This window comes from Mustela nivalis (assembly GCF_964662115.1).
Source record: "Mustela nivalis genome assembly, chromosome: 6".
In the NCBI taxonomy this organism is placed as follows: domain Eukaryota; kingdom Metazoa; phylum Chordata; class Mammalia; order Carnivora; family Mustelidae; genus Mustela; species Mustela nivalis.
The window spans coordinates 119,672,546-119,695,241 of NC_139025.1; the positions used below are offsets into that span (position 1 = coordinate 119,672,546).

General features: G+C 39.2%; 1 protein-coding gene across 3 annotated transcripts in view; it reads right to left on the bottom strand.

The window, feature by feature from the left end:
• Window positions 1-22,696, bottom strand: part of NIPA2 (NIPA magnesium transporter 2) — a 34,790-nt gene that overhangs the window by 1,536 nt on the left and 10,558 nt on the right. For 2 of the 3 annotated variants that reach the window (XM_082736005.1, XM_082736006.1), the window contains 4 exons: window positions 19,377-19,608; window positions 17,612-17,668; window positions 4,579-4,669; window positions 3,315-3,475 (listed from right to left, as the gene is read on the bottom strand). In XM_082736005.1, the coding sequence (XP_082592131.1) occupies window positions 3,315-3,475; window positions 4,579-4,669; window positions 17,612-17,668; window positions 19,377-19,515 (448 nt within the window). In that variant the 5' untranslated portion in view covers window positions 19,516-19,608. The remainder of the gene's footprint in view (window positions 1-3,314; window positions 3,476-4,578; window positions 4,670-17,611; window positions 17,669-19,376; window positions 19,609-22,696) is intronic. The other variant, XM_082736007.1, reaches the window with a different exon arrangement.

Consider the following 22,696-nt stretch of genomic DNA (forward strand, 5'->3'; position numbering starts at 1 on the left):
TAAGTACTAAAAAAAAAACCTGAGAATCCAAAACAAATATTAACTCAATAGGAAGGAGAAAAGGTGTGACCTTAAAATAAGTATTTTCTTCCTTTTGCTGCCCCAGCAAAAGTATAGCCATAAAAATTTAGTTAGATGTATATACTGGAAGATTACACAATGCTTAATATTCATAAACTGTTACTAACATTTTTAACATAGCATTTTAGGGCTCATGATAATTAGATCACAGAAAATGGAGATGAGGCTGATTCGCAGCCATCCACTCTAGAATAGCTCACTACACTTCCCACCCACTGGAATGCCCTAACTCCAAGAATGGAAACAAACTAATGGAGAGAAATCACAAGATGACCTTGAACACTCAAAAATTTACAGATGCTGGGCGCCTGGGTGGCTCAGTGGGTTAAGCCGCTGCCTTCGGCTCAGGTCATGATCTCAGGGTCCTGGGATGGAGGCCCGCATCCGGCTCTCTGCTCGGCAGGGAGCCTGCTTCCCTCTCTCTCTCTCTGCCTGCCTCTCCATCTACTTGTGATTTCTCTCTGTCAAATAAATAAATAAAATCTTAAAAAAAAAAAAAAAAAATTTACAGATGCTAGGGGCGCCTGGGTGGCTCAGTGGGTTAAGCCACTGCCTTCAGGTCAGGTAATGATCTCAGGGTCCTGGGATCGAGCCCCACATCGGGCTCTCTCCTCAGCAGGGAGCCTGCTTCCCTTCCTCTCTCTGCCTGCCTTTCTGCCTACTCGTGATCTCTGTCAAATAAATAATAAATCGTTAAAAAAAAAAGGCATTTGTGGGAAGAGAAGCTATATATGCCTAGGTTTTTAGAAACCAAATAGACAGCCTGGTAAAAATGCCAGAGAGTGGAGTGAAGACACCTACAGTCTTGGAATGCTGACACAGACACTGCCATTAAAAGTTCATCCAGGTGGATGGTCCAAGTAAACATCCCAGGGTATCAGCTGAGAATCTATGATTAAGAAATACATGCAGTGGCGCCTGGGTGGCTCAGTGGATTAAGCCGCTGCCTTCGGCTCAGGTCATGATCTCAGGGTCCTGGGATCGAGTCCCGCATCGAGCTCTCTGCTCAGCAGGGAGCTTGCTTCCCTCTCTCTCTCTCTCTGGCTGCCTCTCTTGTCTACTTGTGATTTCTCTCTGTCAAATAAATAAATCTTTAAAAAAAAAAAAAAAAGAAATACATGTAAAATGGAAAGAAACCAGCCTCAACAAAGAGTGAAACAACACTTCAAGTTAAAGGTGATCTGCAGAGCACCTGGGTGGCTCACTGGGTTACCCTGTATCGGGCTCCCTGCTCAGTGAGAAGCCTACTTCCCCTTCTCTCTGCCTGCCTCCCTGTCTACTTGTGATCTCTGTAAAATAAAAAAATATTTAAAAAAGAAAGAAAGAAAGAAAGAAAAAGTGTCCAACAACAAAAAAAAAAAATTAGGTTTTTTCTGAAGGAATAATACATCACTTAGAGCTTAATATTCTTTGCCCAGCATTTAATCAAAACTGCCTAAAAACAAAACTAAATGACTAAAGCAAAAGAAAAAACAGAGCCCACAAACAATCCCAATATTGAAGTTTGCAGAAATACTTTTAAATAACCAGGTCTCTTTGGAGACTTGCTGCACAACACAACACATGTGGGTAACAATAGTGTACTGTACATCTGCAAAATGTTGAAAGTGAATTTCACGTTTTGTTTGGTTTTTCGGACACATACACAACTAAAGAGCAAAAGCAAGCTCTTGGAAATTAAAAATGTAATAGCAGAAATAAAAACTCAAAGGGGCTGTGAAGATAAAACTGAGGAAATCTCCCTGAAGGCAGGGCTAAAAAGAAAAAGCAATAAAAACAGGAAGATGAAAAAATATATATGTATAATATATATATTAAATTACTATATATTTATATAATTATAAAATAAATATATAAATATATAATGTAAATACACACGTACACATACATATATACATATACGTATATATGTACGTATTTATACATATTGTGTGTATACGTATATATGTACATGTGTGTATATATACATGTGTATATGTTCGTGCATGCACGCGTCTATGTAAAGTCACTGTATATTGCAGGAAGTCCAATCAACAGAAGAGTAAAAAGAATTTCATAAAGAAAAAAGAAAGAATATCAAAGAACAAATTTGATTTCCTAGAATAAGATAGACATTTCCAAATTTTAAAAAATCCATCAAATACCTAGCACAATGGATAAAAACTAGCCCACATTTAAGTACCTCAGTGGAAAATTTCAGATGATGAGGGCAAAGAGGACATCCTAAAGGTTGCTAAAGACAAAATATGGTAACATATAAAAGATAAAGAATTGATTGTCATTTCTTAGCAACACAGGAAGTGAGAAGACAATGAGGTTACATGGACTAAAGACATTTTTATATATACAAGGACTTAAAAAGTCTCATCTCTTCTGTGCCTTTCTTGTCTCCTGCAATAGTGGCTCCAACCAAAATGAAGGAGCAAACCCAGGATTCAGAGCCAAGAAAAAAGTGAAGGGGATCCCTTCAGGATGCTAATGAAGAAAAGTCCACAATAACAAATGTGCCAGCAGCTCAAGATACCAGCCTGGACTAAGGCCAAATAAGATTTTGGGAGAAATTTCCAGAAGAGATGAAACTGCAGAATACCTAATGTGTTTGAAATTACTGAGGGTAGAATTAAGACCATGGAGTAGAGTTTTAAGACAGATTGATAAATTCATAGAAAAGTGATCAAAAAGATCATTATCCATTAAGAAAAAAAAATACAAAGAAGGAAACGTAGTTGTATATGTCTAAGCTGGGAATAAAAGTTATATAATGACTATAATGTAAATAAATCATTTAAACAAAATCAGGCAGATACACAGATGATGCCTAAAGCCAAGAGTAGCAGCACCTTAAGCATGTTACTTAGACACACAGAGTTAAAGAATAAAATAAACAAGGCATCTGGGGCTGGTAGGAGAAGAAAATGACCATAATTTTTCATAATAAGCCATGAAGAACAATTTGCCTCTTTATATGCACATAAAATTTTGGTTAAAATAAAAACTAAATTAAAAAGTAAAATAGTGGGACGCCTGGGTGGCTCAGTTGGTTAGACGACTGACTGCTTTAGGCTCAGGTCATGAGTCCCACATCGGGCTCCCAGCTCCACGGGGAGTCTGCTTCTCCCTCTGACCTTCTCACTCATGCTCTCTCTCACTACCTCTCTCTCAAATAAATAAATAAAATATTTTTTTAAAAAAAGTAAAATAGTGAGACTAATAAAGCTTTTCTTGTTTCTTACCTGGATCTCCCAGCTTGTGAGACATTTCATTTAAAGTCTCAATCTCTTCTTCTTTTGGAGCATGAATGACCATAACTGTAGATCCTAAAATACTTAGCAAACATCCAATTTTCCCATGAAGATTAAGTCTTTCATTTAGAAAGTATGAAGAAAGAATGGCACTAAAATGGGGGAGGGGAGTGGAGAACATTAAAATTATGAATTACTTCTCTCATTTTTAAAAATCAACATAACACAGAATTTAAATTATTAAAAAACTAAAACACTACAAACTTGTGAAGGTTCTCTGGCTTTCAGAAAGGCACATTCAATCATAAAATGGAAGTTTCCAGCAAAACAATGGCACACTAAACCAGTATAGTTCCCATATTTCTACTATAGAAAATCAGTATGAAATTCACAATAAACGGAGGTATAATATAAATTTATAATCTAAGACTCTACGTCCAAACCAGTGCTTAAAATTTGCTCAACTTTAATTTATCCATACTGGTTGATGCAGCCTTTCTATGCGTTCGTGTCATTCTATATAATTTGCCTATTAAATGAAAAAGTTTTAATACTTAAAAGCCAGTTTTAACGAAATCTAAAAAACATATAATGTAAACCTATAAATATGACATAACATACAGAAAATTAAGGGTAAAAGACATGTACCACAATGCATCTTTATATACTAGATTATATAGTATCTTGAAAAATTATGTAACTTAAATATAATACTGACTTATACACAAACACACTACCCTGGGGGAAACAAAGACTTTATTAAAAAAACTATCAAAAACTTTGAGAATAGTAACCAAAATCCAAACTTCAATATGGGCTTTGCCGTTTGGGCTAATCATTAAAATAATAGAAAAAGGACAAGTTTTGGACTGCTCCTTCCAAAGGGGTACCCCCAGAGCAGTCTTCAGAGGTACACAACCTTGTACCAATCATTGGTTTACTGTAGGTATGGAAACTGACTTATCACCAACCACCATTTTACCAAAGTGTCTATGTCTCAAATGTTAACTGCTGTGACAAGTCAAACTTGAAATTTTAAAAAATTTTAATAAAAGCGAGACAAAGCATGGGAGCATAATTTCTGCTACAAATTGACAGCACGCCTGTGCACAAAAGAGAACCCTTTAAAAGCACAGCTTAAAAAAAAGTTCTCAAGATTGTTTAAATGTCAATTATGCTGAGCATGTGCAATTAGAATGCTTTATGGACTAATATACTGACTACTGTCCCTACACAAGCAGCATAGCATCCTTACCTTACTAGGACGCTGAGAGCTCCTAATGGAGTCACTAGGGTGGCTGGTGCAAAGGCATATGCAGCAAAGTTAGCCACCTCACCGGCTCCCACTTGGAGATAGACAACAAAAGAAAACTGTCAGAACAAATCACTCAAAATGAAAAGGTCTGTATGTTATTTTCATATACAGTTGACCCTTGAACTTACCAGGAGTTTAAACTTTCAGGATCCACTCAAGGTTATTTTGTATGATTTTCTTTCCTCCAGGTTATTGTTTGGAATACAGTATATAATATTTATACAAAGTATGTGTTAACAAAAGCCTTTACTAAGGCTTCTGGTCAATAGTATGCTAACAGTAAAGCTTCTGGGAGTCAAAAGTTATATGCAGCTTTTTAACTGCACAGGTCACTGCCCCAACTACCATGCTGCTGAAGGGTCAAAGGTACATTTATATTTTTTATATGCTACTTCAATTGTATTTAGTAATTTCTTTATTTTTTCCCATCTACTCATAAGGGTTCTCCTGTAAATTATCAACATTATAACAGAATCCAAACCAATTAGAAAAAATAATAATCTGTAATTTTAATTGAAGAGATCCAATTTATCTTACATATAATTTTTTTTAATTTAATAAATACTTATACCCTATCACAACAAACAGAAATCAATTAAAAGCAGCTAAAACTGTGTGAAAACATCTCTCCTAAGTCTTTTTCATTAGTTTGGTTTTTTTTTTAACCCAACTCATATTTAAAGACATCCTTAGGTACCTATAACGGGCCAGATGCTGTTCTAGGATCAGGAAACAGAGCAGTAAACAAAACAAAAATACTGTTCTCCTGGCACCTGGGTGGCTCAGTCAGCTAGGCATCTGCCTTTGGCCGAGGTCATGATCCCAGAGTCCTGGCATGGAGTCCTGCCTCCAGGTTCTGCTTGTCCCTCTCCCTCTGCCCCTCCCCCTGCTTCTGCTCACTCTCTCACTCTCTCTCTCGTGCTCTCTCAAATATTTTTAAAAAATGAAAATACTGTTCTCCTAAAAACTTACATTTTAGTGAAGGAAAACAGGCAAAATACATGTCAAGTACTTAACATGAAGTGTACAAAGGAATGGAGTGTTGGTGAAGGCAGCCCTGGGGTCAGAGATAGCCAGGGACTCATGGTACACAACCTTTGTGAATCCTGATACAAATTTCATCTGAATTGAAAAGCCACTAGGGAATCTTATGCAGGGGATGTAATCTTACAGAAAAATCACTTATGGCTACTGTATTTTCCAAAACGGTTATATCAAGTTTCACTGAGCAGAATATGATAGTTCCTTTCGTCCCACTTGAAACAAAAAGTTGCTAATCTGTTAATGGAAAATGGAATTATTTTATTATTCTTTCAATTTGCATTTCCCCTTTTTATGTGTTCACTGGCCAAGTAAAATCTTTTAGTGAAGGAGCTGGTCAACTATTTTTCCTGTTGGGCTCTTAAGCTATTTGTTTTCTCTTACCGATATGAGGTAATTCATTACATATTTTGGACATGAAACTTCTGTGGGTTAAAAACATCAGTCCTTTTTTTTTTTTTTTAACTTTCTGTAATTTGCCTTTTCGTTCTTTTATACTCTTGACCAAAAGTTCTTAATTTTAACATCAAATTTTAAAATATTTTCCTTTGTGGTAGGTGCTTCATACAAGTTGTATGAGAATAATTTTTTTAAAGATTTTATTTATTTATTTGAGAGAGAGAGATCACAAGTGGGCAGAGAGAGAGGGGGGGGGAAGCAGGCTCCCTTCTCAGCAGAGAGCCTGATGCAAGACTCGATCCTGAGACCCTGAGATCATGACCTGAGCCAAAGGCAGAGGCTTAACCCACTGAGCCACTTAGGTGCCCAAGAAATCATTTTTATTTAATTATTCTTTAATACCAGTATAGTTAACATACAGTGCTATTAGTTTCAGTGTACAATTAAGTGTACTTCTAATCCCCTATCTTACCCATTTCTTGTAATGAGAGATCTTTCTTGAAATTCTTTTAGTGTTCTACCTTTCACTTTTAAGCTTATGAACCACCTGGAGTTGATCTTTACGAATGGAGTACAGTAGAAATCAAACTGTAATTTTTCCATATGGAATGTTACAGCAATATTTATTGTAAAGCACATTTCCCTATTTCAATACCACCTTTGCAATAAACGCACAGTGTGTGGGTGTTTTAAGGTTCTCCATTCTATTCTACTGGCTTATGTATTTTGACATGCTACCATACTGACTTAATTAGTGCAGCTTCATAATAAAGCTCGATGGCCCAGTATAGCAAATACTTGGACCTTTACGAATATCTGCTTAAGGAAACAAAAGCAAAGCTGAGCTTTTAGGACTTCATCAAGATAAAAAACTTCTGCACAGCAAAGAAAACAATCACAAAACAAAAGGCATGGGACACCTGTGTGGCTCAGTTGGTTAAGCAGATGCCTTCGGCTCAGGTCATGATCCCAGCGTCCTGGGATTAAGTCCCACATTGGGCTCCTTGCTCCGTAGGGAGCGTGCTTCTCCCTCTGCCTCTGCCTACCACTCTCTCTGCCTGTGCTTGCGCTCGCTCTCTCCCTCTCATTCTCTCTCTAACAGATAAATAAAATCTTTAGAGAAAAAAAGGTGGGGGAACAAGATGGTGGGGGAACAAGATGGTGGGGAAGTAGGAGGAGGCTTTTCAACCTGTACCCTAAAGTGAGCTGATTACCTACCAAAGAATTCCGATCACCCATGAAATCAGTCTGGGATCAGAATTATACACGTCTGGATCTCTACAGGGGCAGAAGACACCAATGAGCAGGTAAAGCAGAGTGGGAACGTTGGACTAATATCAGAAGATAAACAAAAGGGGGAGGGAGCCACCAGAGGCGACAGATTGGAAAGTAATATCCCTAATACGAGAGTGCCCTGCATCTGGGGACCAGCATTAACTTGGAGACTGGTTGAAAACACTCAAAAAGAGCAAAGGATCGCGGGTGGGGGGGGAGAGATGGGATTGGAGCGGGGACCCAGGACAGCCTCCCCGGGTGCTGAGCCAGAGAGAGTGCGGCAGAGAAACCAGGTCTTGGTCCCTGATTCACCAGCACGCCCAAGAACGCGTGGGGTCCGGCTCCTGTGAGGGGCTGGGAGCCTCACCAGACGACAGAATGCAGAACCTGAGACGCACACGCCCCTCACCCTCCCCTGAGAAAGGTACTTGGAAGTCCCAGCCTGGTGCTCTCAGACCTGTGCGCTGCTCTCAGAGCCTGAGACATGCGCTCCACCCACAGCACCTTCCCTCAGAGAGGTGCACGCCAAGCCCGGCGCTCTTAGACCCAGAGGGACTAGGCACTCCCAACCCGGGCCAGCAGAAAAATCTCAGTGTCCTATCGCTGCTTGGAACCTCTCTGGGGGTCTGGAGCTGCCCAGACAACCGCCGCTGCGGTGGTTTTGGGTACAAGCAGAAGATCCTGTGACCCCAGTGACTGCGACTCAGAACCTGCTCTGCCAGCGGCCAAGGCGGAATTTAGATGGGCTCTGCAGCACCCACAGGAGGGCAGACTGAGGCTTCTCTGAGAGGGAAGTCAGGGTGCAGTTTGCTTTCCTCTAAACCTACAAAAACCATCAAAAGGGGTCAAGGCGAGAGAGAAAAAAAAAGTGAACAAACATAAAAATCTCCAGAGAGGGGCGCTTGGGTGGCTCAGTGGTTAAACCGCTGCCTTTGGCTCAGGTCATGATCTCAGGGTCCTGGGATCCAACCCCGCATCCCGCTCTCTGCTCAGCAGGGAGCCTGCTTCCTCCTCTCTCTCTGCCTGCCTCTCTACCTGCTTGTGAGCTCTCTGTCAAATAAAAAAATAAAAAATCTTAAAAAAAAAAAAAATCTCCAGAGAAAAAAATGCCTGAAGAAAACCGGTTTCCTCAGAGCCCACCCCCTTGAGGGGGGCAGGAGGACGTAACTCAGGGAACATCATTGACTTAAAAACCCACGTGGCAGGCCCCTCCCCCAGAAAAGAAAAAAAAGACTAGAAGAGAACCATCACCACTACTTCATAGAACAACTTTTATTTTTAACTTGTTCCCACTATTCTGGCTCTATGTTTTTTTTTTTATATAAATAATTTTTTAACCTATTTACCATCACAGTGAGATGTCCAGTACATCAAATTCCATAATAACCTTCTAACCTGAACTTTTTGATACATATACCTGTGTTTTTCTTTTGCATTTCTATTTTTTTAATTTCAGTTTAGTTTATTCCTTTTTATTTTTATTTTCTAATATTCATATAGAGTTAAACTTCAAGGTAATCCCCTTTCCCCAATCAATACTACCCCTACAGGTAAACGAATTTTTTTTTTTTTTAAAGATTTCATTTATTTATTTGACAAAGGGAGAGAGATCGCAAGTAGGCAGAGAGGCAGGCACAGACAGAGGAAGGGAAGCAGGCTCCCCACTGAGCAGAGAGCCCAATGTGGGACTCGATCCCAGGACCCTGAGATCAGAGGCTTAACCCACTGAGCCACCCAGGCACCTGGTAAACCAATTTTTAATCCCCCTTTATCTTAGGAAAGCTGAGTCCTTTAACAAAGATATCAAGATACATCCAGGAAGAATCAAAACAACCTTACACGCCCACACTGAGAATTTATAACCACTCTCCCAACTTTTTCTTCCACCAGTGTTTCTGTGTTTTTGTGTTTGTCCCGATACTATATAAATCTTACACTTGGGGTTCTTTTTGACGAGGTTCTTCCTTTATTTGCATATATATATATATAAATATATACAAATATTTATATATAAAATATATATATAAATATTTTTTTCTCTTGTCATATACTTTCATCAGTCTTTTTGCTTGTATGTTTTTGTTTGTATACTTCATCAATCTTACCTTGGGGCCCATTTGGGCTGAACCTTCTCTTTTATCTTCCCTTTCTTTCCTCTCTCTCTCTTTTTCTTTTTCTTTTCTTTTTCCTCTCATTTGGATGGGGAATCCTGATTGCTCAGAAGTGTTCCAGGGTGCACCTTGACTGCACCACGGTCGATACATCCAGCTACATCCGTTCAGTCATCTCTCAACAAAATGACTAGGAGGAGGAATGCCCACAGAAGAAAAATACAGAGGATGGGCCTTCTGCAACAGAGCTAACGGCTATCAACATAGACAATATGTCGGAAAGAGAATTCAGTCCAACAATTATCCAGGCAATAGCTAGGTTGGAGAAAGCCATGGATGACCAAACGGAATTGATTAGGGCCGAACTGAAAGCGACCAGACAGGATGTTCACAATGTTAGGGCAGAGCTAAAAGCTACCAGGGAGGAGGTTCACAATGCTCTCAATGAGTTCCAATCTAATCTAAATTCTCTCAAAGCTAGGGTAACTGAGACAGAAGACAGAATTAGTGATCTGGAGGACAAACAGAGAGAAAGGATCAGGAGGAAGCCTGGAACAAACAGCTTAGAAGCCACGAAAACAGAATCAGGGAAATAGATGATGCCATGAAACGTTCCAACGTCAGAATTACTGGAATCCCTGAAGGGGAGGAGAAAGAAAGAAGTCTAGAAGATTTAGTGGAACAAGTTCTTCATGAAAATTTTCCCAATCTAGTGAATGGAACCCGCGTTCATGTACTAGAGGCCGAACGGTCTCCACCCAAGATTGTAGATTCCAAAAAAAACATCAAGGCACCTGATAGTCAAATTGAGGAATCATAATTGTAGGTATAATCCCTTGAAAGCCACTAGGACAAAGAGGCTCCTAACTTAAACAGGAAAGCGCATCAGAATAATGTCAGATCTGTCCACAGAGACCTGGTAGGCCAGAAAGGGCTGGCAAGATATATTCAGGGCACTAAATGAGAAGACCATGCAGCCAAGAATACTTGATCCAGCAAGACTTACATTCAAAATGGATGGAGAGTGAAAGAGTTTCCAAGACCAGCAAGGCTTAAAAAACTATGCAACTACCAAGCCGACACTGCAGGAAATATTAAGGGGGGTTCTATAAAAGAGGAAAAATCCTAAGAATAGCATTGAACAGAAATATAGAGACAATCTACAGAAAGAAAGACTTCAAAGGTAACATGTCAATAAAAACGTTATCTATCAATAATCACTCTTAATGTGAATGGCCTAAATGCGCCCACAAAACGACACAGGGTTACAGATTGGATAAAACAACAGGACCCATCCATATGTTGTCTACGAGAGACCCATTTTGAACCTAAAGATACACCCAGACTGAAAGTGAAGGGATGGAGAAACATCTTTCATGCCAATGGGCCTCAAAAGAAGGCTGGGGTAGCAATTCTCATATCAGATAAATTAGATTTTAAACTAAAGACTGTGGTCAGAGATACAGAAGGACACTACATCATTCTGAAAGGGACTATCCACCAAGATGATCTAACAATTGTAAATATCTATGTCCCCAATATGGGAGCAGCCAATTACATAAGAAAACTGTTAATCAAGATAAAGAGTCATATGGAAATAAATACATCAATAGTAGGAGATCTTAACACAGCTCTCATAACACAAGGAAAAGTTTGGAAGGAACTCAAACACCTGGAAGCTAAGGACCACCTTTGCTTGGATCAACCAGGAGATCAAAGAACTGAAACAATTCATGAAAACCAATAAGAATGAAGACACTTCAGACCAAAATGTATGAGATACAGCAAAGGCGGTCCTAAGGGGGAAATACATAGCCATCCAAGCCTCCCTCAAAAAAATCGAAAAATCCAGAACACGCCAGTTGTCTCTATACCTTAAAGAACTGGAGAATCAACAAATTAAACCAACTCAACACATATGAAAGGAAATTATCATGATTGGAGCTGGATCTATGAGGTAGAAACCAGAGATAGAGAAGAACGTATCAATGAAACTAAAAGCTGTTTTTTTGAAAGAAACAGTAAGATCGATAAACCATTGGCCACACTAATCCAAAAGAAAAGAGAGAAAGCCCAAATTCATAAAATTATGAATGAAACAGGAGAGATCACAACTAACACTAAGGAAGTAGAAACAATCATCAGAAGTTATTATCAACAGTTATATGCCAATAAGCTAAGCAACCTAGATGAAATGGATGCATTCCTGGAAAACTGTAAACTCCCAAAATTGAATCAGGAAGAAATTGAAAACCTGAATAGACCAATATCTAGTAACGAGATTGAAGCAGTGATCAAAGACCTCCCAAAAACAAGAGCCCAGGACCTGATGGATTCCCTGGGGAATTCTACCAAACTTTCAAAGAAGAAATAACACCTATTCTCCTGAAGCTGTTGCAAAAAATTGAAGCAGAAGGAAAACTTCCAGACGCTTTCTATGAGCCAGCATTACCCTGATCCCCAAACCAGGCAAAGACCCTACCAAAAAGGAGAATTTCAGACCAATATCACTGATGAATATGGATGCTAAGATTCTCAACAAGATCCTAGCCAACAGGATCCAACAGCACATTAAAAAGATTATCCACCATAACCAGGTGGGATTCATCCCTGGGTTACAAGGATGGTTCAACATTCGCAAATCAATTAATGTGATACAAATTAATCACAAAATAATAAGAGAAGAGAGAAGAACCACATGGTCCTCTCAATTGATGCAGAAAAAGCATGTGACAAAATCCAGCATCCGTTCCTGATTAAAACACTTCAAAGTACAGGAAGAGAGGGAAAATTCCTGAACTTCATCAAATCTATCTATGAAAGACCCACAGCAAATATCATCCTCAATGGGAAAAAGCTTGCGTCCTTCCCGTTGAGATCAGGAACACAACAAGGATGCCCACTCTCACAACTCTTGTTCAACATAGTATCAGAAGTCCTAGCAACAGCAATCAGACAACAAAGAGAAATAAAAGGTATCCAAATTGGCAATGAAGAAGTCAAACTCTCTCTTTGCAGATGACATGATTCTTTATATGGAAAACCCAAAAGACGCTACCCCCAAACTACTAGAACTCCTACAGCAATTCAGCAACGTGGCAGGATACAAAGTCAATGTACAGAATCAGTGGCTTTCTTATACACTAACAAGGAAAATACAGAAAGGGAAATTAGAGAATCGATTCCATTTACTATAGCACCAAGAACCATAAGATACCTGGGAATAAACCTAACCAAAGAGGCAAAGGAACTGTACTCGAGGAACTACAGAACACTCATGAAAGAAATTGAAGAAGACACAGAAAGATGGAAGACCATTCAATGCTCTTGGATTGAAAGAATAAACATTGTTAAAATGTCCATACTGCCTAGAGCAATCTATACTTTTAAAGCTATTCCGATCAAAATTCCACTGGTATTCTTCAAAGAGCTGGAGCAAATAATCCAAAAATTTGTATGGAATCAGAAGAGACCCCGAATCTCTAAGGAAATGTTGAAAAACAAAAATAAAACGAGGGGCATCACGTTACCTGATTTCAAGCTTTACTACAAAGCTGTGATCACCAAGTCAGCATGGTACTGGCATAAAAACAGACACATAGACCAGTGGAACAGAGCAGAGAGCCCAGATATGGACCCTCAACTCTATGGTCAAATAATCTTCGACAAAACAGGAAAAAATATACAGTGGAAAAAAGTCTCTTCAATAAATGGTGCTGGGAAGGGGCGCCTGGGTGGCTCAGTGGGTTAAAGCCTCTGCCTTCGGCTCAGGTCATGATCCCAGGGTCCTGGGATCAAGCCTCGCATCAGACTCTCTGCTCAGCGGGGAGCCTGCTTCCTCCTCTCTCTGCCTCCTCTCTCTGCCTGCTTCTCTGCCTACTTGTGATCTCCGTCTGTCAAATAAATAAATAAAATCTTAAAAAATAAATAAATAAATAAAATAAATGGTGCTGGGAAAACTGGGCAGCTATATGTAGAAGAATGAAACTCGACCATTCTCTTACACCGTACACAAAGATAAACTCAAAATGGATAAAAGACCTCCACATGAGACAAGAATCCATCAGAATCCTAGAGGAGAACATAGGCAGTAACCTCTTTGATATCAGCCACAGCAACTTCTTTCAAGATAGGTCTCCAAAGGCAAAGGAAATAAAAGCAAAAATGAACTTTTGGGACTTCATCAAAATCAAAAGCTTCTGCACAGCCAAGGAAACAGTCAAGAAAACAAACAGGCAACCCACGGAATGGGAGAAGATATTTGCAAATGACAGTACAGACAAAAGGCTGATATCCAGGATCTATCAAGAACTCAAACTCAACACACACAAAACAGATAATCATTAAAAAAATGGCCAAAAGACATGAACAGACATACAAATGGCTATCATACACATGAAAAACGTTCATCATCACTAGCCATCAGGGAGATTCAAATTAAAACCACATTGAGATACCACCTTACAGGGACGCCTGGGTGGCTCAGTTGGTTAAGCAGCTGCCTTTGGCTCAGGTCATGATCCCAGCGTCCTGGGATCGAGTCCCGCATCGGGCTCCTTGCTCGGCAGGGAGCCTGCTTCTCCCTCTGCCTCTGCCTGCCATTCTGTCTGCCTGTGCTTGCTCTCGCCCTCTCTCTCTCTCTCTCTCTGATAAATAAATAAAATCTTAAAAAAAAAGAGAGATACCACCTTACACCAGTTAGAATGGACAAAATTAGCAAGACAGGAAACAACATGTATTGGAGGGGATGTGGAGAAAGGGGAACCCTCTTCCACTGTTGGTGGGAATACAAGTTGGTGCAGCCACTTTGGAGAACAGTGTGGAGATTCCTTAAAAAATTAAAAATAGAGCTTTCCTATGACCCTGCAATTGCACTACTGGGTATTTACCCCAAAGATACAGATGTAGTGAAAAGAAGGGCCATCTGTACCCCAATGTGTATAGCAGCAATGGCCAGGGTCGCCAAACTGTGTAAAGAACCAAGATGCCCTTCAACGGATGAATGGATAAGGAAGATGTGGTCCATATACACTATGGAGTATTATGCCTCCATCAGAAAGGATGAATACCCAACTTTTGTAGCAACATGGACAGGACTGGAAGAGATTATGTTGAGTGAAATAAGTCAGGCAGAGAGAGTCAATTATCATATGATTTCACTTATTTGTGGAGCATAACAAATACCATGGAGGACAAGGGTAGTTAGAGAGGAAAAGGCAGTTGAGGGAAATTGGAAGGGGAGGTGAACCATGAGAGACTATGGATTCTGAAAAACAATCTCAGGGTTTTGAAGGGGCGGGGGGTGGGACGTGGGGGGAACCAGGTGGTGGGTATTGGAGAGGGCACGGATTGCATGGAGCACTGGGTGTGGTGCAAAAACAATGAATATTGTTACGCTGAAAATAAATTAAAAAAAAAAAAAAAAGGTAGCCCACAGAACAGTAAAAAATACTCTGTAAATCACATACTAACAAAGGGTTAGTATCCAAAATCTCTAAGGAACATACCAAACTCAACACCCAAAAAACAAATAATCTAGTTAATAAATGGGCAAGAGACATGAATAGACACTTTTCTAAAGAAGACATCCAGATGGTTAAGAGACACGTGAAAAGATACTCAACATTACTCATCATCAGGGAAATATGAATCAAAACCACAAGAAGATACCACCTCAAATCTGTACGATCTAATATTAACAACACAAGAAATAAGAGATGCTACTGAGGATGTGGAAAAAGGGGAACCCTTTTGCCTGTCGGTGGGAAAGTAAACTGGTGTAGTTACTCTGGAGAACAGGTTACAGGTTCTTCAAAAAGTTAAAAAGAGAACCATCCTACAATCCAGCAATTGCACTTATAAGTATTTATCCAAAGGATACAAAAATACAGATTCAAAGGTGTACATCCACCCTCCCCTTGTTTACTGCAGCATTATCAACAATAGCCAATCTATGGAGAGAGCCTAAATGTCCATCAACTGATGAATGGATAATGAAGATGTGGTATGTATGGTACCATTTTAACAATTTATTTGCAATGACATGGATGGAGCAAGAGTGCATTATGCTAAGTGAAATAAATCAGAGAAAGACAAATACCTTATCTCACTCATATGTGGGATTTAAGAAAGAAAACAGATGAGCATAAGGGAAGGGAGAAAAGAAAGAAAGGAGAGCAGCTTAACGGTAGAGAGCTGAGGGGTGACCAAGGGAGGTGGGTGGGGAATGAGCTAGATGGTGAATGGGTATTAAAGAGGGTATTTGTGGGGCGCCTGGGTGGCTCAGTGGGTTAAAGCCTCTGCCTTCAGCTCAGGTCATGATCTCAGGGTCCTGGGATCGAGCCCCGCATCGCGCTCTCTGCTCAGCAGAAGCCTGCTTCCTCCTCTCTCTCTCTGCCTGCTTCTCTGCCTACTTGTGATCTCTCTCTGTCAAATAAATAAATAAAATCTTTAAAAAAAAAAAAAAAAAAAGAGGGTATTTGTGATGAACCCTAGATGTTGTATATAAGTGATGGATCATTGAGTTCTACTCCTGAAACCAATACTGCACTGCATGTTAACTATCAAAATTTAAATTAAAAAAAGAGTTCGCTTTACTCAGACTTCTGTACTACCATACAAATTTTACTTATTTTTTAAAAATGCGTTTTGAATTTTAGGGTCTTTCCCCCCACCAATTTATTTGAGATAGAGAACATAAACGGGGAGGAAGGGCAGAGAGAGAGGAAAAAGCAGACTCCAAGCTGAGCAAGACTCTATCCCAGGACCCCAGGATCATGACCTGAACCGAAGGCAGATGCTTGACTGAGCCACCCAGGTGCCCTACTGTACAAATTTTAAATCAACTTACCATCTACCACATGACCACCTACAGTTTTAAATGGAATAGCATTTAACCTGTCACTGTGGAAATGATGACTTTCCAATAATGAATCTTTCAACGCATGAAAATAATATATCCCTCTATTTGTCGTCTTTTTCTCAGTAATGATTTCATTTCTCCATAGGTATCTTTCCCACCTTTTGTTACATTTATAATTAAATAATTCCTATTTTTAAAAATTATATGAAAATGGTACCATTTTAACATTTTTAAAAAGATATTTATTTATTTGAGAGAGAGAGAGAGGAGAGCAGAGAGAGAGAATGAGAGGGAGAAGCAGACTCCCCACTAAGCAGAGAAAACAATGTGAGACTCGATCTCAGGACCCTGAAATCATGACCTGAGCCAAAGGCAAATGCTTAACCCACTGAGCCACCCAAGTACCCCAACATTTCATTTTCTAATTGCTGCTCATAATGCAGTTTAGTTTTATATGTTGACTTTATATCCAACACTTAATTAAATTTTAATTTATCTGTATATTTTTTGGAATTTTTATACAGGATATAAATATACAGGATATACAGGATTTTTTTTTTTTAAAGATTTTATTTATTTATTTGACAGAGAGAAATCACAAGTAGATGGAGAGGCAGGCAGAGAGGGGGGGGGAAGCAGGCTCCCTGCGGAGCAGAGAGCCCAATGCAGGACTCGATCCCAGGACCCTGAGATCATGACCCGAGCCGAAGGCAGCAGCCCAACCCACTGAGCCACCCAGGCGCCCCTACAGGATATTTTAATACAGGATATTTTAAACAGGATATTTTACTAACAAAGTTACCTCTTAAACTGAGAATCTTAAAAAAAACACATAGGTATATCACACATATTTCAATCGGACAGGTAAAAGAAAGTCTTCTCATTCAAATTAAATAAACTATTAAACTGCTAAATGACTTTTACTGGCTTCAATTTTATGTATTTTGAGTACTATTCATTAAAAAAGCAAGGATTTATTTAAAAATTGTAAAGGGGCACCTGGGTGGCTCAGTCGGTTAAGCAGCAGACTCTTGACTGACTCAGGTAGTGATCTTGGGGTGCTGGATTCCAGTCCAGCATCAGGCTCTGTGCTCAGCAGGTAGGCTGCTTCAGGATTCTCTGCCCCTCCCCGCCCTCACTTGCTCTGTCTCTCTTTCTCTAGAATAGATAAATCTTTAAAAATTAAATAAACAAACAACAATGTGCTAGTAAGAGGCAGTATTAGTATGTGCAAATAGTTTAATATACAACTATAAAATATCCTTGAAATGTTCTCTATACATACTTGATAGCAATCCAGCCCACCACAACCATTCTTTAAGATATGCATGGCCACCTTGACCTGCAAATGAAAAAATAAAATTTAGCTTTTTTGGAAGATTATCAGACTCTTGTAATTTATGACAACTATTATCAATTATAGATTTTGAAATACCTCATTTGTTATTATTATTTTGAATAAAGGTTCCACCATGACTGTGTAAGCAGATTTCTAAAATAATCTTTTTATGATTATCTTAGAAAAGGGGATCAGGATCACGAAAATGTTAAAAATTTTTAGGTTTGCACTATACTGTTCAGTAAAAGAATTAAAATCAATCCTTATTTTCAGTCTATGCATCATTCTTTTGTTTTGTGAACTCAGCTTCAATAAACAAAGAAAAAGAACCAGTAAGAAGTAACCCAACTTCAAATAAATTAGTCTGAATGTGGATAAGCCATATAGGTGTGGGTTAGTCCCACTTATGAGGAAGTAACCTTGTAGAAGGGGTTTTATATTGACCATACATAAAAAGACTGAGCATTCATCACAGTCTGGAGCTGCCAGGATCTTCATCTTCCTATTTGACTTTCCTCCCCCCAAAATTAATAAAATCAGGAAGCAATTGGTACTTAAGCCATTGTCCAAAAGAAAAGCCAATGCAAATGAACCCTCTGACAAGCATATCTATCATGGACATTGAGAGTATGGGCCTTAAGACAAGAATGAGGAACATACTTATTCAAGCAGCATATGCTAATACTTTCTTCTCTTCCCGCTAAGAGAGGCTACTATTTTAAAACTGATTAGCTCTGGCCATAAAGATGGCACAGGAAAGAGGAAGAAGTTCGATTTTTTTTTTTTTTAACTGCCAAAGCAGGTCTTCCTATGAGGTCAGAATCGGGTTTGGAACTAAAGCAGAGGCTGAATGATAGAACATGACCAGAAAGCAACATAATGCTGTCATGAATGCACCAAAAGAAGTCAGAGTGGGGTTTTATCACACTGAGTCTCCCCCAAGGTCTCATGACTTGTTAGCAGGACAAGTCTGGGGGAAATAATCTATATCACCCTTCAGAAAAATCACTGAACAGAATACTCTTTAACCATAAAAAGCCTGGGACGCCTGGGTGGCTCAGTTGGTTAAGCAGCTGCCTTCGGCTCAGGTCATGATCCCAGGGTCCTGGGATCGAGTCCCAACATCAGGCTCCTTGCTCGGCAGGGATCCTGCTTCTCCCTCTGCCTCTGCCTGCCTCTCTGCCTGTGCTCGCTTGCTCTCTCTCCCTCTGTCTCTGACAAATTAAAAAAAAAAAAAAAATCTTTAAATTAAAAAAAAAAAAAAAAAAACCATAGTAAGCCTTCTCTTTCCTTCATGTCAATTTAAGATCATCAGGTAAAATGTCTTAAGGTAAAAGTAAAACTTCAGTATCCTAGATTAATAAAATCCTAGGCTTCAGTAATATTCTGATTCTGTTCATAAACCCTTAGCTCCTTCACTACAGACATAACAAAATTTAAAGATAAGGCTGGATGCTAATTGGGCCTTGGTCCCTATTTCCACTTTGATAATAACTGCAGAAGTTAATAGCTTATTTTGACATCGTCTCACTTTTAATTTTTCTCATCACAAAACTGATGTCTAATTCTCTATAAACATTTACAAGGCTTGCAAAGTTCAAAGTTTCAAATATACTAAGTAGGAACGAAGATATGGTTGTCTACCAACAAAGAACCTCAGTACACAAGCACACACTGATGTCATTTCACAATCACATAAGACACAGCCTACCTGCTCTCATGGAGCCTTTCCTGGCAAGTCGAAGAAGACCTTTTTTTTTCAAAATGAAACTCCCGCCAATGAAAATGCTGGAGCTCATAGCCAATCCCAGACCAATGTAAAAGTCATATTTTCCACGGCCCTGGATCATTTCGTTTGTTACTAAAGAAGTTCTTGTGAATCACATTGATCACAAAACAGAGAAACCACTGGTGCCAGACGCAGGACTATGCAATCTTCAAATCTAAAAAATGCAAAACAAAACAAAACTTAATTTTTAAACAGAATGATGATAATCCATCATCAAAAATTTTACTCCACTTCTCCATTCATAAAGGAGTATTTTCATTACTACCATGGATAATATATTTACCATTTATAATTTACCACCAATGTAAAATTATTTCTCATACTTATGGCAAAAGATAGGATTGTGATGTAAGGCCTTAAAAACCAAAATCATAAAATCAGAGAACAGACTGGTGGTTACCAGAGGCAGGGGTAAAAGAGTGACAGAAATGGGTGAAGGTGGTAAAAAGATATAGTTATAAGTTTGGGGATGTTCATGTACAGCATGGTGACTGATGAGGGAGCAGGAGGCTGGCTGAGAATGGAGCAGGGGCTGGCACCTTGCACCCCCTCTCCACCCACTCCCTTTGGTAATATGTGTGACATTTCACAGGCACCCCTGACTGCCCTAAAAGAAGAGCAAATGGTTATCTTGCAGAGATCACAGTCCTGCAAGGCAGGAGTCTCTCTTGGTTTACAAATGTCCTTGAGATTTACAACAAAGAAGTTGCCTTATCAATAGCCCAATTTCCAAAGATACATAACTCAGTTCCTCAAGCCCTAACGTCACCCTCCCCTCCATAAAAAAACCGAAGGAGATGGAGGTAGAAGGAAAAGTAAATAAAGTTAAATTTCTTTTAAGACCTAAATTTCACTAACAAGGACGTTTGATAGCAGGAATGTAACATTCCACCAGGAAACTCCCAATTGTCTTTATGTTAGTGCCTCATTAGAGGGAAAGTGGCCTTGGCTTGATAGTAACCAGGCCTTCCATATCCTGACAGTCTTCTTCTTCTTTTTTTTTTTTTTTTAAGATTTTATTTATTTATTTATTTGACAGAGAGATCACAAGTAGGCAGAGAGGCAGGCATAGAGAGAGAGAGAGGAGGAAGCAGGCTCCCTGTTGAGCAGAAAGCCCGATGTGGGACTTGATCCCAGGACCCTGAGATCATGACCTGAGCCGAAGGCAGCGGCTTAACCCACTGAGCCACCCAGGCACCCCAACCTGACAGTCTTCTTTATCCCAATAGCCCTTCTGAACAACCCTTTGTCCTCACCTACCCAACTCCTGTGTATATAACCAGCCATTCCTCACAACCCAGAGCAGCAGCTCTTCCTGCCCACGGGTCCTGTCCCTGTGCTTTAATAAACCACCATTTTGCACCAAAGATGTCTTAAGAATTCTTTCTTTAGTCGTCAGCTCCGAACCTCACCCCACCGAACCTGACTTAGGTTCTGGAACTTCATCAGTGACTACAGCTAACAATACTGTATTACGTATTTGAAAGTGGCTGAGAGAGATCTTAAAAGTTCTCATCTCAGGAAAATAAATTTGTATGTGTGATGTTAACTAAACTTACTGTGGTGATCATTTTACAATACACATATAATCACTATGTTGCATACCTTAGCTAATACAATGTTATATGTCAACAATAACTCAGTAAAACTGAAAAGAAATAAAAATACAACTACTTTTATATGCCAATACTGTTTAAAATTTAAATTGGTTTTATGAACTCTAGTTTCATATTTAAATGTCTCCCGTCTTAGTTGACAGTTCCTAGTAACAAAACTTTGCTGTTAAAAAAATTTCCAGGGACGCCTGGGTGGCTCAGTTGGTTGAGGTCATGATCCCAGAGTCCTGGAATTGAGTCCCACATCAGGCTCCTTGCTCGGCAGGGAGCCCGGCTCTCCCTCTGCCTCTGCCTGCCATTCTGTCTGCCTGTGCTCTCTCTTTCTCTCTGATAAATAACTTTGAAAAAAAAAAAAAATCTTGAAAAGAAAAAAGAAAAAAATTTCCGTAGAATGAAAATCAGGCATGAGAATATACAAATCTAGTTTATCAATACATTTACCAATTTCATGTGTCCTTTTTGAATAATGTATACAGAGAAGCTCGGAGTTTTCTCATGAATACACCTTCTTAGAAATCTACATAAACAAAGTCCTTCTATAAGGCCAGTATTACCCTGGTCCCAAAACCAGGCAAAGAGCTCATCAAAATAGAGAATTACAGACCAATATCCCTGATGAACACAGATGCCAAAATCCTCAACAAGATCCTAGTCAATAGGACCCAACAGAACATTAAAAGGATTATCCGCCACAACCAAGTCGGATTTATTCCTGGGATGAAAGGATGGTTCAACATTCGCAAATCAATCAACATGATAGAGCATATTAATAAAAGAAAAGACAAGAGCAGTATGATTCTCTCAACTGATGCAGAAAAAGCATTTGACAAAATACAACATCCTTTCCTGATTAAAACTCTACAGTGTGTAGAGATAGAGGGAACATTTCTCAATTTCATAAAAATCATCTACAAAAAGCCCACAGCAAATACCATTCTCAATGTGGAAAAGCTCTTCCCTTAAGGTCAGGAACATGACAGAAATGCCCACTCTCACACTATTGTTCAACATAGTACTAAAGTCCTAACATCAACAATCAGACAACAAAAAGAAAATGCATCCAAATTGCCAAAGAAGAAGTCAAACTCTCTCTCTTCACAGATGACATGATACGTTAGGTGGAAAACCCAAAGACTCCAATGCCAAATTACTAGAACTCATACAGCAATTCAGCAATGTGGCAGGATACAAAATCAATGCACAGAAATCAGTTGCTTTACTATACACTAACAATGTAACTGCAGAAAGAGAAATAAAGGAATTAATTCCATTCACAACAGCAACAAAAACCATAAGATACCTAGGAATAAATCTAACCAAAGAGGTTAATACACTCTAGTAATTACAGAAGATTTATAAAAGAAACTGAGGAAGATACGAAAAGATGGAAAAACATTCCATGCTCACAGATTGGAAGACTGAATATTGTGAAAATGTCTATCCTGCCCAGAGCAATCTACAATTTCAATAGTACCCCTATTAAAATACCACTGGCATTTTTCAAGGACTGGAACAAACAATTCTAAAATTTGTATGGAACCAGAAAAGACCCCCAAATCACCAAGGGAATGTTGAAAAAGAAAACCAAAGCTGGGGGCATCATGCTGCCTGACTTCAAGCTATATT